We start from the raw sequence: 15,630 nt of genomic DNA on the forward strand, positions 1-15,630 counted from the left end.
CCGCCTGAGCTATCTGCCGGCCCGCCCGCCCGCCTCGAGGCAACGGGTGCAGCAGCGCCCCGACAGCGAAGGGGGGGATGTTCGCAAGGCTCGACTTCTCCACACCGAGGGGCGGGGCAGCGGGGGTCTAGCTGCCTTTTCTGGGACTCCCAGCCGCAGAGGTGCTGGGAATTGTAGTTCGCTCCGTAGCCTGGTGAAGAAGCAACCGGACACTAGCTCCCGTCCCCCCCCCTTGGGGAAGCTCAGTGGTCGCAAAGGGCCGGGGGGGCTCTTGGAGTCCAGCGACACCCTCGGGCGAGGTCCGACGCCTCCTGCGGGGGCGGGGCGGGGCGGGGCGGGGCGGCGGGCGAGAGGAAGGCAGCTGCGGCGCCGCCCCTTCTTCCTCGCGCCGCCGTTTCGCTTTCGTTTCCCGCGAGGCTCCGGCTGCGGACGTTGGAGCCTCCGCCCTCCCAGCCTGCCTCCCTCCTCCCGGGCAGAGTCTGGCGGGTTTTTCCGATGGCGGTGGCGGTGCTCGGGGTCCCGTCGGACGTGGCCGATGAACTGCTGGTGTTTTACTTCGAGAACAGCCGGCGCTCGGGCGGCGGGCCGGTGCAGAGCTGGCGGAGGAGGGGCGGCGGCGCTACTCTAACTTTCGAGCGCCCCGAAGGTGAGGGTCGCGGCCGGAGGGAGGCTGGGGAGACGTGCCTTCCGGCGCTGCTGCTCTGCCGGAGGCGGATCTCCGCGCCCGGCGCTCGCCTGCAGCCCCAAGGATCGCCCCCCTCCCACCGGGCCTTTCGCAAAACGGCTGCCCTCTTAGGAACCGCCTTTTCACGATGTGGCTAACCCTTACTGCGCCGCCCAGTTCTTTGGAGTCGCACAACATGTGGGTTTGTGCTGTACGCTAAGCCACAGGGGCTACACGTTAACACCAATTGAGTTTAGCAGGAGTTACAAAAGCAGCAGATACGCTGGGCTACAAATTCCACGTGTTCTATGACTGAGGTGACTGGGGATGATGGAAAGCATAGTCCACCCTGCAAGGGACCCAGCTGGCTACAGGGCTGGGGTCTTTAGTGCTCCCGGCAAGTTCCCCCAAACGGTTGGCTTTGCCCTTCTGGGCTTCTGAGGGGTTTGAGGCCCTGGGGTGGGGGGGAGAGGTGGTCACCTGGGCCTGCCAGCTTGGGCTCTGGCTGGGCCTGTCCATGGTAGCAACTTGGCCGGCCTCGGGGTTGAGGACTTTACTTCTGGAAATCACTGCTGGTTGTCTCCCTCACAGATGCCCAGAGGGTCCTCTCCAAAACTGACCATGCCCTGCAAGGGGTGCCCCTGACAGTCCAGCCTGCTGCTCCTCGGGATTATGGGAAGCTGGTCCTCCAGGGCCTGAAGCCCCAAAGCAGCCTGGAGCTGGTGGAACTGTACGTGGAGCACATGCTGGATTGCGAGAGGGACGCTTACTCCGTCTACCGCAGCCCTGCCGGGGACCAGGTGCTGGTGCAGCTGCAGGCGGCGCTCAGCCATGCAGGTACTTGCTGAGGTCGCCCCTTCCTGCCCTTCCTCTCCAAACGCAGCCAGCAGAGTTTCCTTAGGCTCCTTCCCAGATGGGCGCCCCAAAGTGTGGTTGCCACTAGGTGCCTCTTCTCTGCACCTGTCCCCTTATTCTCCCCCCTCTCTGGAGAAACACCAGGAGAAAGACGAAAAGTGGCAGAGAAGCCACCACCTGGCGAAATGTTGCAGTCCTACACTGGGGTACATCACTCCAGCTGCTGCCTTTGGCCAGCTGGGATCGTGTGCCCACCAGGAACGATCCTGCATTATGAGCAAAGTTGCCCATCATCTGCTTTGCTGGGCCTGGAAACCGATCTCTGGCCTCTAGTTGTATCATCATTTTCTGGCTGGGGTGGGAGGGGGGCTAACAGAAGGCAGTTCGTAGGGCAAGGCCTGAAGGGTTTGGCTGCCTTCATGCAATTCCTCCGCTTCCCTGGCAGAGTTCTTGGTGCTGGCGGATCATGTGCAAAGCTGGGTGCTGGACGGGGCCAGCCTGGTGCTGGACTGGGTGGAGCAGACAGACAGCATCCTGGTTCAGAGTCACCACGGCAACCAGCTGCAGCCAGAGGTGCTGACCCTCTACTTTGAGAGCAGGCGGAGCGGCGGGGGCCGCGTGCAGGCAGTGCGGCTTCTCCTGGGAGGCACGATGGCTGTGGTATCCTTTCAGGATCGCACAGGTGAGGGCTGCTCGAGGCGCGTTCTGCTTCTGCACGTCTCCTGCCTCCCCTTCCAGGAGGTGCTGAAAAGTCTCCTCTGATCTTGCTGCCTTCGTGTCCTGCAGTGGTGGATCGGGTACTGAAGCAGCCCCATCGGCTCCCAGATGGTAGTCTGAAGGTCTCCCCTCACTACGACTTCCTGGAGCCGCCAGAGGCAGCATCAGAGCTGCAGGCAGGAGGAGATGAGCCAGCCCTGTCCACCACCCTTCCCATCCCGGAAGCAGCTACAAGGCAGCTACTGCAATCCAAGGGCGTCCTGCAGGAGCTGGGGGCCTCTGCTCCTGAATGCGTGCTTCGCTGTGAAGAGGTTGGGCTGCACATCTCGGGCGGGGATCCAGCTCATCGGCAGCAGCTGCGGGAATACATCCAGGCAGCCTTGCATGCAGTGGTGCAGGAGCGGCTGCCCTTCTCAACCTGGGCGCTTGAGTTCTTGCAGTGGGCAGATGTGCAGGAGCACCTGGCGGAACAGCTTGCTGAGCGCGGGGTGGGCGCCTGCTACATTCCCACCGCAGAGGAGGTGTTAGTTGTGGCCTTGAGGCCTTCTGTGGCTCAGCTGGCCGCTTCCCTCCTGGGCTCCTTTCTCAGGCCCATCTCCCTGCCCTTGTCCGAGTGGCAGTTGCTGGCCTTGACATCCCCTCGCTGGGCCCAGGTGCAGGCGGGACTGCGCTGCTGCCTCGTGCGTCTGGCTGAGGATGGGGAGCACCTGGAGGGCCTCACCCTGCCTGGCCTGGAGGAGGAGAACATGGCTGAGCTGAAGCGAGGCCTGCAGGACTGCCTGCCGGATGAGATGCTGGTGACCACGGAGCCTGGCCGTCTTCGCTACCTTCAGCTCCATTGCCAAGAAATGTTGGCTGGCTTGGCTGACATCACACTGCTGCCCCTGGAAGAATCCGAGGTCACTGGCTTGCGGGTAAATGGGGTCCAGCTACCTGCAACATCCTGGGTGCCAAGCATTTGCCAGTTCTCTCCTGCTTTAGTGTCCCCCCCCCTTGTGCCAGCTCCCACGTGTCCTTGGGCACTGGGCTAAAGGCCCACTTCTGTAGCCAAAGACGAGGGTGGGGTCAGATCCTGCTTTTGCCAGCCTTTTGTCAAACAAAACAAGTTAGCCTGAGAAAACAGAGACGGTGTCTTTTTGTGCAGCTGAACGGTGAATCTTGGGCGTGCCGAGCCGCGGTTGACCTCCTTGAGAGTCTGCTCCATGCCATCTGCGTCCGTACTGTGGTGTTGCATCTTCCTGGTGTGAGCCGTTTCTTGCTGGAGGAGCGTGGCCAGGCCATCCTGCAGGGCCTGGAAAGGAGCTTTCGCTGTGCCTTCGGGCTGGAACACGTCCAGTGGCACTCCCCAGAGACCCAAGTGCGTACCCTGGAGGAGGGCATAGGGCTCAGGAAGCGCAGTGGGGCCAGAGGACAGAGTGCCAAGCTGGAGGGGAGAGAAGAGCTTGGAAACCTGGGGCTGCCTCTGAAGGAGCTCTCTCCCCCTTCAGCACGAATGGGAGACCTCACAGGAGCCAATTGCCGTCGTATTCCGGCGGGATTCCCTGCATGGCCTCAAACAGCAGCCAAAGAGCCCAGTCGGGGTGGCCAACTGGCAAAGCGAAGCTAACCTGGGTAATATCTGCCCAGCTGTCCGCCCTGGAGGCGAAGGACAGCAAGGGGCACCTGCCATCCCCTTCCTGGTCTGAGGTTGGGGTGGCTTTAGGGTTCCCCCTTTCTTTGCAGGCCTACCTTGTGTTGCTTCCCTGCTCACTGGCTCTCCCTCTCCTTGCAGAAGAGATCAAGGGCCTTCTAGCTGCCCTCCAGCCTCCCGGGGTGGCTCTTCCTGCAGCAGGGGAACAGGAGGAGACAGACACAGCTCTGGAGCCTTTGGCAGAGGACCCGCCTGCCTTTGAGCAGCAGACTGGCTTGGCTGACCTAGACGCAATAGAAGAAGGGCCCTTGCCTGTCCCAGGCCCCATTCCGAGCATGGCAGTGGAAGAGGAGGAGGAGGAGAAGGAAGAGGAAGCACAGCTGCTCCTGGCCATCCAGCAGTCCATGGACAGTGCTCGGCAGGAAGTGGAGGAGATGGAGCGTGCCACTGAGCTCTCTCTGCGCTCCTTCAGGCAGGAGCAGCCATCCAGTCCAGATGCCGACATCCTGTCTGTCATGAGGGCCTCTCTGGAGGCCGCAGATGCAACCCGTTTGGAGGTCTACACCGCCTTGGAGGAGGATGCAGAGACTGTGGCGCAGGAGCTGGAGCGTGCCCTGGGTGTGCAGCTCCGGGAGGAAAAGGTGCAGAATGAGGTCCTCCCGTCCCTGCCCGCTCTCTGCCTGGACTACCTGAGCTACCTGGAGAAGAAGCATGCAGTGCACATCACGCTCGCTGGCTCCGTGGCCACTGTGTCGGGCTTCTTGGACTACCCTGTGGCCGCCACCCGAGACCTCGCCCTGCTGCTGGCCCGGCTGCTGCACACAGAAGTGGCCATGGGTTATGGGGATGCCCGCTGGGTCCGCTGGGAGCCCTCGGAGCAGGGCTTTCCCACCCCCTATTCGGCCCAGGCCAGCGCCCTGCTGGAGCAAGCGTGGTGCCGCGGCCACAAGCGCATGGAGGTGTTCTTTGATGGGCGGCCTTTTGCTGTGGACTTTGAGCGGATGGAGGAGTATGATGTTGGCAACAGCCGCACTCTGCCCATTGGCCGCACTGAACTCCAGCTGCCACTTGCTTCCCCAGGTAGATGCCCTGCGCGGTGTGTCCCACCCGATGGGGTTCTGGTGCCCCTGTTCTGTGGCAGCATAGGCCTCCCTGGCCATGCAGAGTGCCCCCTCCTGGCCTTGGGGGGGACAGCAGCTGTCTCTTCATGGACTGTGCTTCTCTGCAGCTCTGCTAGACCCTTCAGCTGAGGGCGAAGTGAAGCTGCTTCCACTGACTGAGGACTCCGAGGAGTTTCAGAGGACCGTCCAACACTTCTACGACACGCTGGATGGGCTTCACCGCAAGATCTGGATCGTCAAGGTGGCTGCTTGTCTCCATCCCCTTCAGCAGAGGGCAGGCCCCGTCCCAGAACTATGGAGGCAGAGCAGAGCCCTCTCTGGCCTTGAGGCTGGATGGTGGGGTCTCAGCAAGGTCCAGAGGGGGGACTTGTGGGGCTCTGAGGAGCAGAAGACCCTTAACCAGGTCGACTGGAGTTCTACCTGCCATGTTGGGATTGTTGCTTTCTTGTTGGGTTGTCCCCTTATGCCAAACCTGGAGAAGGGCTCAGATCTGCAGTCAAGGTGCCCTGCTCAGCTCCTCCTCCTGCTGTCTGCGAAGTGGGCACCCTGGTTCTGCCCCACAAATCCTCTGGAAGAGCTGAGCTGGGAAGGACTGCCAAGCAGAAGCTGACAGCGGGGACCTTCCGAGATGTGCTGCCTCTTTCTCTGCCGGCAGTCAATGCCGCTGGGCTCCGTTGGGCAGAGGGAAGTCTGCCAGCCTCCTCTTTTCCAAGCCCCTCCCAGCACACTCCTGGCACTCGTCTGGTGAACCCCCCTTGGTCTTGCAGAGAGACCCTCTCCTGGTCTCAAATTGGGTACAGGGGCTCCCCCTTTCTTTGCGAAGGGCAGTGGTAGGGGTTTGGCCCAGAGGGCAGGCTCCCCCAAAGCTGGGCCAGCCTGGTTCTGCCACAGGCACCACTTGCTCTAAGAGCAAAATTGGATGAGGGAGGGAATCCCTCCACCACCCCTCTTTGGCTCCTCATAGCTGCCCCTCTTTGGGGCTGGTTCAGAGGCGGTGCCTGCGGCCCCTTGGGTGGGGGTTCTGAGCGAGAAAGGGGGTGGTGCTGGAGGCAGCTCAGGTTTGGGATCAAGCGGGCCCTGGTCCCCCAAGCCGAACGCGGCCGATGCGGCAGGGGGGGGAAATGAGCTGGACGTGGGGCTGACTTGTCTGCCTCCTACTTGGCAGCTGGAGAAGGTGATGCACCCACTGCTTTACCAGCAGTACCAGCTGAAGAAGGCTGCCATGGAGAAGGCCTGCGGGCATCGGGCAGTGGAGCGGATCCTGTACCACGGCACAACGGAGCAGTCCAGCCATGAGATCTGGCAGCACGGATTCAACCGCAGCTTTTCTGGCAAGAATGGTCAGTCTGGCTGCACAGAAAGGGACCCCTCCTTGGGGGCTGTAAAGGGGGGCAAGGGGGCACCCTCTGCGCTGGCTGTCTGGCTAGTCCTGTGTATGTGTGTGCCCATATCCATTCTGGTTTCTTCTGAAAAAGATCCCAGGGTAAGAGCTCCCTGTGTGGAAGATGGATCACTGGGGTGGCTTGTAGGTGGCTCTACCAGCCTTGGGATCCGAGGGTGCCAATGCCAGCCTAAGGCAAGAGGCTCGCTGAGGTGCCCGGCACCAGTCAATGCCCAGCCCAGGGTGGACAAGATGGCGTGGAGGTTGCTTTTTTGCCTTTGGCCTCTCGGAGGGCTCTTGAAGGCCCCGGTAGCTGCTGGCCTGGCACAGGCCTCGCGTCCTCTTCGCCAGCCGCTGTGTGAGAGGCTCCCTGAAGGGGCAGGCGGACAGACTCCCCATGCCTGAGAGGGCAGTGCCCCACAAGTTTATACGTGTGAGATATTCCACATTATTCAGTACTAGACCTTGCATGATGTGTTTGTTGCACCTGAGTATCGGTTGTTGTAATATGGGAGGATAAACTGATAACTTTTGTTTGAATTTTCATACCTTAATAGATGTTAGAGATTTGTCTTATAATCTCTATAAATGTCCGCACAGTTGTGGTAGGTTATTCACTGTATTCCTATCTGGATGCTTTTGCTTATTTTACATAAGTTTACCTTGCTCTGTGCCGGCCATTGATCAAATACCTCCTTCCCTTTCCCCTGTTGCCAGCCACACACTACGGCCACGGCGTCTATTTTGCGGTCAAGGCGTTTCTCTCGGCGCAGGATCGGTATTCCCCTTGCAGCCCCAATGGCAACAAATACATCTTTGTGACCCGGACCCTGGTCGGGGACTACACAGCGGGCAACCCCAACATGCGAGCACCACCCCTGCGGGAAGGAGATGCCGCCCTCCGGCGGTACGACAGCACGGTGGACAACCTGAGCGAGCCCTCCATCTTCGTCATCTTCAACGACACCCAGGCGTACCCCGAATACCTCATCACCTGTCGGTGGGTGGACCCAAAGAGGAGGCCTCCTCACAGTGCCCGCTTGCCGCCCTGGTGAAAGGGAGCCGGTTTTCCGCAGGAGAGACCCTGAGCCAGCGGGATTGCTCGGCGGGCAAGGGCAGAGCTAGGGAGGACATTGTGGCTCCTGCAGTGGGAACGGTTCATGGGGCAAAGCCGGGCAGTGCCCACCGGAGACTGCCAGAAGCCCCCACCTCTCCCCTCTTCCTGGGTGGTGGGCCTCAGGCCATGGGGCAGCGTCTGGAGTGCTCCCTCACAGAGGTCCTCCAGGCAGCCCCCAGGGGACGAGTGTGTCACCTAAGTAACACTCAGACCCTGCCCCCCCTTTTTAAAAAATAACTGGTTGTTTTCTTTAAAGCTACAGATGGGAATAAAAATAAACATAGAACTTGATTAAACAAGATTAGCTATAAAATACGAAACACAAAAAGGGCAGGAGAAAACAAAAAAATAATAATTCTATTTTCTTTTTTACAATCCGTTGATGTGCAAATTAGTATATTCAGTTTTTCAACAAGACATTGAACTTTGACCACCCAGAATCAAAGTTTTTAATTTTTGTCAAAAAAAAGAACCAATTTAAGGACAGAGTTGGCAGATTTCATCTAACCAACCCTTAAAATCTAATGCACGCCCTTCCGTGGTTGCATTCTTGACTCTTTGGTAACAGTCTGAGCAGAATACATCCAGAGCCTGCAAGCAATGTAAATTACAACCGCTGAGATAAAATTGAACAATCGTTCAGTTCTCCCTCAAACCTTGAAAATTCAGTTTTCAATTCTAAATTTTTGAATAGTATTAACAGCATATGATTTTTTTCTTCCTACTTCCTGAAAGTACAGAGTCCACATTTTTTTCAGATCAACCGAGAGTTGATCCATTAGTTGTGACAGGAATTGATCAACCGGCTTGTTGCCTAATCCTGGCATTGTGGGCTGAGAGAGCGTGATGGCCCAAGGTCACCCAGCCATTTTCCATGCTAAGAACTAGAACTAGCCATCTCCTGGTTTCTAGCCTTCACTACCGGACCAAATTGGCAATAGAATAGGAATGGGAACAGAACGGAACGGAACAGACCCTGGGAGGTCTTCTAGTCCAGCCCCCCCCCCCCTGCTCAAGCAGAAGAGCCTATACCGTCTCAGGTGAATGTCCAGTGGTCTCTTCTTAAAACCTCCAGTGATGGAGTGCCCAGGATTTCTGGTGGCAACTTCTGTTCCACTGGTTAATTGCCCTCACTGTCAGGAAGTTTCTCCTTAATCCCAGGTTGCTTCTTTGATCAGTTTCCATTCATTGTTTCTTGTCCTTCCCTCTGGTGCTTTGGTGAACAACGTGACCCCCTCCTCTTCTTGGTGACAGCCCCTCAAATCCTGGAATAATGCTACCATGTCTCCCCTATTTCTTCTTTTCCTTAGACTAGCCAAACCCAAGTCCTGCAGCTGTTCTTCGTATGTTTTAGTCTCCAGACCTTGGATCATCTTTGTTGCTCTTCTCTGAACTTTTTTCCAAAGTCCCAACATCCTTTTTGTAGTATGGTGACCAAAATTGGCTGCAGTATTCCACGTGTGGCCTCACTAGGGTTTTATAAAGCAGTACTAATACTTCTTGTGATCTTGATTCTATGCCTTTGTTTATACAACCCAGGGTGGTATTAGCTTTTTTGGCTGCTGCTGCACACGGGTGGCTCATGGTCAAGTGATCGTCCACTGGGACTCCAAGGTGCCTCTCACAGTTGTTGTTTTTTGAGCCAGGTCTCACCTAATCTGTACTTAAACCTTTGGTTTTTCCTGCCTTCATGTAAAACTTAGCTCTTCTCCCCATTAAATTTCATTTTGTTGGATAAGGCTCATCGTTCAAGTCTGTCAAGAACCTTCTGGATAATGAGCTTGTCTTCTGGGTTGTTGGCTACTCCTGCCAGTTGGGTGTCATCTGCAAATTAAATGAGTTCCCTTCTATTCCCTCATCTAAGTCATTTATGAAGATATTGAAAAGACAGAACCTTGTGGTAACCCACTGCTTACTTCCCTACATGTGGATGTGGTGCCATTGTGGACTACTTTCTGAGTGTGGTTCATCAGCCGCCTACAAATCCATCTGATGGTGGTGGTGTCTGTTCCACATTTTTCTAGCTTGCCAAGAAGTAGATTGTGGTCTAATTTGTTGAGTGCCTTACTGAAGTCTAAGTATATACTATGTCCACAGTGTTTCGCTGGTCTACTAATTTAGTCAATTTATCAAAGAATGAAGTAAGATTAGTTTGGCAGGATCTTTTTTGATAAACCCATGCTGGCTACTAGTTATAACTTTGTTTGCTTCTAGTTGTTCCCAGATCTGTTTTTTGATTATCTTTTCCAAGATTTCCCCAGGTATTGATGTTAGACTGATTGGTCTGTAGTTTCCTGGCTCCGTTTTTCTTTTCTTGAAGATGGGAACCACATCAGCCCTTTTGCAATCCTCTGGTATTTCCCCTGAGCTCCAGGACTTTTGAAAGATGTGGTGCAACGGCTCTGAGATAATATCTGCCAGCTCCTTCAGAACTCTGGGATGTAATCTGTCGAGTCCCGCTATTTAGATTCGTCAAAGTCGGATAGGTGTTCTCTTACCATTCTCTGGCTTATTTTGATATTTGTTTCTAGTTTGTCTTTTGCAGTAGTTTTTTTTTTTGTATGTTGGGCTATAATTTCTTTTTGTGTGAAGACTGACGCAAAGAACGAGTTAAGCAGCTCTGCTTTCTCCCTATTGCTTGTTACTTCCTTGCCATCTTCTCTCTTTAGTGGACCTACTGTTTCCTTAACTTTTTTTCTTGTCGTTAATATGTTGAAAGAAGCTTTTTTTTTATTATCCTTGATTTCTCTTGCAAGTCTTTTTCATTCTGAGCCTTTGCTTTCCTGACTTCATCTTTGCATCCTCTGGCTGTCTGCCTTGCCCTCTTTGCCCTCTCTGCATCCAGAGGAACAGCAGTTGCACTGAGTCGGTCCACAAGACTTGAAAGTTGCCAACAGATCCATCCCTGCATTATTAGAGAAGCCTTGTGCGTGTTGAGCCTGACCAAGAGAAGACCGAGGAGACACCTGACGTCAGTGTTTGCGTACATTAAGAGGTGCCACAAAGTGAGCTATTTTCCATGGGCACAAAAAATAGGTAGAGGAAAAGTGGGTCTCCTTAGGGAAGTTGTGGGTTCTCCATCTTGGTGGTTTAAGAAGAGGCCAGCCCAGAGGATGGTTTCATTGCTTCTCCTGCACATTCTGTCATCTGGGTGGCCCTTTCAAGAGCTGTGATCCTTGGCTCCATTTATTGAAAAAGGTATATTTTTATTGAGTGCATTGCAGTACTGCGTTGACAGAACTGAGTATCACACGCCAATATTCCTAAGTCTGTGTCCCATCACTGCCCTGTGTGCGTCCGCCCGCGCGCGCGCACACACACACACACACACACAAGCAAGATGTTTTGAGAATGGTCACTTCTAGCACAGGTTGGTATGCAGCTGCCACCACCCAGCTGGGTGACCTTGAAGCAACAAGCAGGTCTCTCGCTCAGAGATAACTTTCGTTTTTCCCCAAGCAGCAGTCACTTTCACTTCCCCCCCAAGCAGCCTCCCCACGGTTGAAGGCAGGCGGTGGAGGCCACAGCATGGAAGCCCAGGCAGGAGAGAGGTGGCAGCTGACGGGATCCCTAAGCCACAACTGCTAAGATTCTATGGAGAAAGTTCATTAATTTTGCTGTGATTAGTCTGACTAATTAGATCTAGCTGAAGGGGAAGCAGCAGGGATAATAGAGAAAATATGACAACTACCATGTCACACGGGCTTCCGGGTTTCAGTGAAAACAGAGTAAGCAAAGCCAGCCCTGGTTTCATAAACCAAAGCAGCGAAAAGGAGGATCCCAGAGTAGAGGAAGGGACGCGCCACGCGCCATCTTCAGGGAGGGGGACCCCCCCTCCAACCACTGCAAGGCAGACTTGAGGCCGTCTGGCCCCACTCCTTGCTCAGGCAGGAGCCCACATTCAGGCCTCCGGGGAGGAGAAGGCGACGCCCCGAGAGCTCCCCGGGCCAGGCCTCGCCGAGCGCCGCTGCTGCCGAGCGCCCCACGGAGGGAGGCAACGGAGCCTCGAGCGCTCCCTTCCAGGCAGCCCGCCCGCCCGCCCGCTCTCCTCGTCCTCGGCCAGGAGGGGGCGCTCCAGGCGGGGCCCCGTTCTTTCCCGGGGCAGAGCCAAGCGCGGGGCGGGGGCGAGGCTGGCAGCTCCGGGGCTTTGTGTGCTGGGCGAGGAAATGCGCGGCTCCCCGCGGGCCCTTCTTTCCGCATTGCTCATGGCTGGCGGAACATTTGGCGGCGGGGGAGGGGGAAGAGATCCAAGCAACAGAAAAACATCTGTGGGAAACGAGGCGGGGCGTTGCTGTGCCTAGCGGGGCGCTGCCTCTGGGACCCCCGGGCAGTCGGGCCCCCGGGCATCTGGCCGGGCTTTGGGGCTGGCTTCCTTGTGCAGGGGTGCGGAGACTTTTTGCTCTTCCCCTCCCCGAGACTGATGTCCGGGCATTCCCAAATGGGCCCCCGGGGGGGGGAATTCTGCCTAGGAAGTCGGTGCTGCTCCAAGGAGAAGCCCTGCGGCCTCTCCCTCTCGCCCCCCCTCCGCCGCTGCACAACTATTAACGGAAAGCAAGTTACCCCCTCCCCAAAGTGTCCCTACAAAAGGCGGGGGAGTCCTGCTGCACCCCTCCCTCTCTCCCTGCCCAAAGGGCCAGGGAGATGCAGAGCAAAGGGGCGCTGTCCCCCCCCCCCCCCGCCGGGCGGATCCTGGCTGCGGCGGCTGCTTCCCACGGAGGCAGCTTTTCCGAAAGGGTGGGGGGCTGGAGCAGTCTGGAGCCCAGAGCCTCGACCCTTCCCTCCGCGAGCCCGGCTCTGGCTTTGGGGTCCCAGGCGCCCTCCGCTGCTGGAAGGCGGCATGGCCAGCAGGGGGCAGGAGCACCACGTGCACGCCTCCGCCCGGAGCAAAAGGCACAGAGCATGCGCAGAAAGGGCTCGGGCGGGGCGGGGGCGCTGAGCCTCCCCGCGGGCAGCGCAAAAGGCTCCGGGGAACTGCGAGGACGCGGCGCGGCTTCCCGGGTGCTTTCTGGCCCTTTGATCGGCAGTGGCTTTTGGGCGAGGCTGGCTGCGCGGGCGCCGGCTGCGTGCCCAGCCACCCTTGGCTGGGAGGGAGGGGCTGGCCGCGGAGCAGTCGGGGCGTTCCGAGCTTTGCCCCTCCCACGGGGGTGGGGGGATTCTTCGCCCCCTCCCCAGCTGCATCCGGCCCGTTCCCCAGCTTGGCCTTCCTTTCTCCGGCTCCTGCCAACCCGGGGGGGGAGCTGTTGTGCCCTCCCACCGAGAGAGAGACCCCCGGCCCCTTCGGCGTCTTTTCTCCTCTGCAGCCCCCCCGGGGTGGAAGGGATCCGGCGGGCCAGCCAAAGAAGAAGTGCGGGGGAGACCGGCCCTGCCAGGCTGGTCCCGGCCGAGGGAGGCAGCCCGGGCCGTGCAGCGGGGCTGCCCCGTAGGGTCCCACGGAAGGCTGCTCAGCTGAGGAGGCCAGCAGTAGTGAAATGGAGAGCTATTCGGCTTCTGTTTTAGTTTGCTTAAACTAGCAAATCATAAAGCTATGCTTTTCACCAGAAAAATTTGAAAAGCAGGCTAAAGGGTCAGAATTGAAGCTTCAGTTTGTTAAGGCTTCAGCTTTAATGTGGATTAGTTTAAATCCCCAGGATTAGATGAGTAAGGGCTTGCTGCAGGAGGCTAAAGGATCAAGGGTAAACCTTGCCGGTTCTCTTTGAGAAATTCCAAAGCGAAGGGGCTCGGACCTGCGAATATCCTGATCTTCAAGAATGGGAGGGAGACGAGTCCACAAACAAATCTTATTTTTCGTTTGGATAATTTCCTTAGTAGACTGTGGGGATGCTATATACATAATTGGGGTTTTGCACCGTGTTTGACAAAGGAGTGTAACTCACAAGATTTTAATTAGTGATCCTTTTAGGTATGGCTTCGAGAGCATCACAATTAAGTAGATACATAAAGGTTTCTTCAATTCAGGCTTTGCAAAGATTAATAATAATAATAATAATAATAATAATAATAATAATAATAATAATAATAATAATAATAATAATAATAATAATAATTTAATTTGTATACCGCCCTTCTCCCGAAGGACTCAGGGCGGTGAACAGGGCAATACATAATAAAAAACAGGATACAAAAATTAAAAAATAATTAAACAACTATGCCCGTAATAATTAGTACATATTAAAAATTATAACTAATTTATAAAAAACCCAACCCCATCCCATCAGACCAGGCCAGCTTGTTCAAAAAAGAAGGTTTTGACATCGCGCCAGAAGGAGCGAAGGTCGGGGGCCATCTGGAGCTCGACCGGCAAGCGGTTCCATAGGTCTGGCGCGCCCACAGAGAACGCCCTCCCCCTGGGGGCCACCAATCGGCATTCTTTGATCAGAGGCACCCTGAGGAGGCCCTCTCTGTGGGAGCGCACTGGACGGAGGGAAGTTGACGCCGGTCGCAGGTGTTGCCGTAGGTAATCCGGACCCATGCCATGTAGGGCTTTGTAAGTCATCACTAACACCTTGAACCTCACCCGGAGAGCAACCGGCAGCCAATGCAGCTCGCGGAGCAAAGGTGTAACATGGGAGTATCGGGAAACCCCCAAGACAACTCGCGCGGCTGCATTCTGCAACAGTTGAAGTCTCCGAGTGGACCTCAAGGGCAGCCCCATGTAGAGAGCATTACAGTAGTTTAGACGAGAAGTCACGAGCGCATGAGTGACTGTACGCAAGGCATCCCGGTCTAGATAGGGTCGCAAGTGGCGCACCAGGCGAACCTGGGCAAAGGCCCCCCAGTTTTGCATCCTATAATTCTTTATATATTTCCCTTTATAATATAGATGACGTAGAAGGAATGATTACCAAGTGATACAAAATTAAACATTTTAAAAATTGCAAATAAAATTTAGAAGCTAAATAAATGGACTGAACAAAACAGTGGAATTTAACAGCGATAAGCGCACAGTGCTTTATTTAGGAAACCAGTTAAATTCAGAGAGGGGAAAGATATGTCTGGTTGACAAGAAAAACATGTAGAACAGAAGTTGAGTGCTGGCCAAATATATCAGTCGGGAGGCATGACAGGACTGGGGAAAAATAAACTTCGGCTTCATCACTTCATCAATCAATTCGTCCTGCTTCCTGGCTGTGGGAAATAAGTGTTTTTGTCACATTGTCTTAAACTTTGTCAGCTGCCCAGAGTCCAAGGGGTGGCTACCGAAGCTGAAATTATAAAGTAAATAAAATCCCACATTTCACTGGAAAACTTCAAACATGGCAGAGACGTTCTAGAAGTTCAGTGTTTCGGAACCGCAGCAACTCTAAGGTGCCTGGGAGCTTCAATTCCCAGAACTGCCTGCCAGCCATGCCGCCATCCCCGTTCCGGCTAGGGAATTCTGGGAGTGAAGCCCAACCTGCTCCAGTTGGACCGGGGATCCCCCAGGGGAGGGATTGGACTACTAGATCATCCCCTCCAACATTTAGCGAGAGAACTTCGGAAGAGGCCTGATGAAGATGTCAACTTCTCTCTCTGACTCTGGAAGAGCAAATCACGGTGAAGACGAAGAACCGCTGACAGGCAGATTGGCCTGGCTTCTGCCCACCCCTTTGGAACAGGCGCCTTCAGTGCCTGTCCGGATCCCCAGTTAGATCCCGAAGCCCAGATCCCTGCAGGAGACCAGAAAGGGAACTGAAAGAAAAAAGGCCAAAGGGGGAACTATGGGAGCCCTCTCACTGCTCTCCTGCCCCACCGCTCTGGACACACTGCTGGAGGGGTTAAAGCCCTGGGCCGCCTGGCTGACTCAGGGGGAGCGGCCTGCTTGGGGGGGAGGAGGAGGAGGAAAAAGGAGGGGCCACGCACATCTGGAACCCATCTGGGCCGGCAGCAGACAGGGAAGCCAGCGAGGGTTAATGAGGCCGGCACACCCGCTGCCCTCCCCCCTCCCTCCTCCCCTTGCTGCTGGGTGCAGTGGCGTGGCGTGGCACACCGGAGCTGAGCATGGCCTCCTTGAGCCCGTGGACACCGACTGATCCTGCCTGGCTCCGCATTGCTTGCGTGGCTGGCCTGGTGCTGGGCTCTCTCGGGGTGTGGGCCCTCTTCCTGCTCTGCTCCTGGCAGGGACACCCTCCGCCCAGCCTCTGGTCAGGTAGGTGGGTGGGTGGGTGG

The 15,630-nt window shown here is 56.0% G+C and overlaps 1 protein-coding gene across 3 annotated transcripts; it reads left to right on the forward strand.

Annotated features, from left to right (window-relative positions):
* Window positions 1-427: 427 nt before the first annotated feature.
* On the forward strand, window positions 428-7,845 carry PARP10 (poly(ADP-ribose) polymerase family member 10). Of its 3 annotated transcripts, none has more exons than XM_081324458.1 (10): window positions 428-646; window positions 1,256-1,501; window positions 1,965-2,201; window positions 2,306-3,150; window positions 3,381-3,593; window positions 3,724-3,847; window positions 4,008-4,946; window positions 5,095-5,228; window positions 6,153-6,327; window positions 7,086-7,845. In XM_081324458.1, the coding sequence occupies exons 1-10, from the start codon at window positions 496-498 to the stop codon at window positions 7,421-7,423; spliced, it is 3,402 nt and encodes a 1,133-aa protein (XP_081180584.1). In that variant the 5' UTR covers window positions 428-495; the 3' UTR covers window positions 7,424-7,845. The 3 variants fall into 3 exon arrangements, with proteins under 3 accessions (XP_081180584.1, XP_081180585.1, XP_081180586.1); XM_081324459.1 differs by having other exon boundaries at window positions 2,306-3,135; XM_081324460.1 differs by lacking the exon at window positions 3,724-3,847 and having other exon boundaries at window positions 3,959-4,946.
* Window positions 7,846-15,630: the final 7,785 nt, after the last annotated feature.

The sequence above is a fragment of the Vipera berus genome (genome assembly GCF_964194415.1).
Source record: "Vipera berus genome assembly, chromosome: 3".
NCBI classification, from domain to species: domain Eukaryota; kingdom Metazoa; phylum Chordata; class Lepidosauria; order Squamata; family Viperidae; genus Vipera; species Vipera berus.

Bases quoted from the DNA above. Each gene is read 5' to 3' on its own strand.
- PARP10 (XM_081324458.1), top strand. From the start codon at position 496: ATGGCGGTGGCGGTGCTCGGGGTCCCGTCGGACGTGGCCGATGAACTG. The intron at 2,202-2,305 runs GTGAGGGCTGCT...CGTGTCCTGCAG, and splicing joins ATCCTTTCAGGATCGCACAG to TGGTGGATCGGGTACTGAAG. The intron at 3,594-3,723 runs GTGCGTACCCTG...CTCCCCCTTCAG, and splicing joins GGCACTCCCCAGAGACCCAA to CACGAATGGGAGACCTCACA.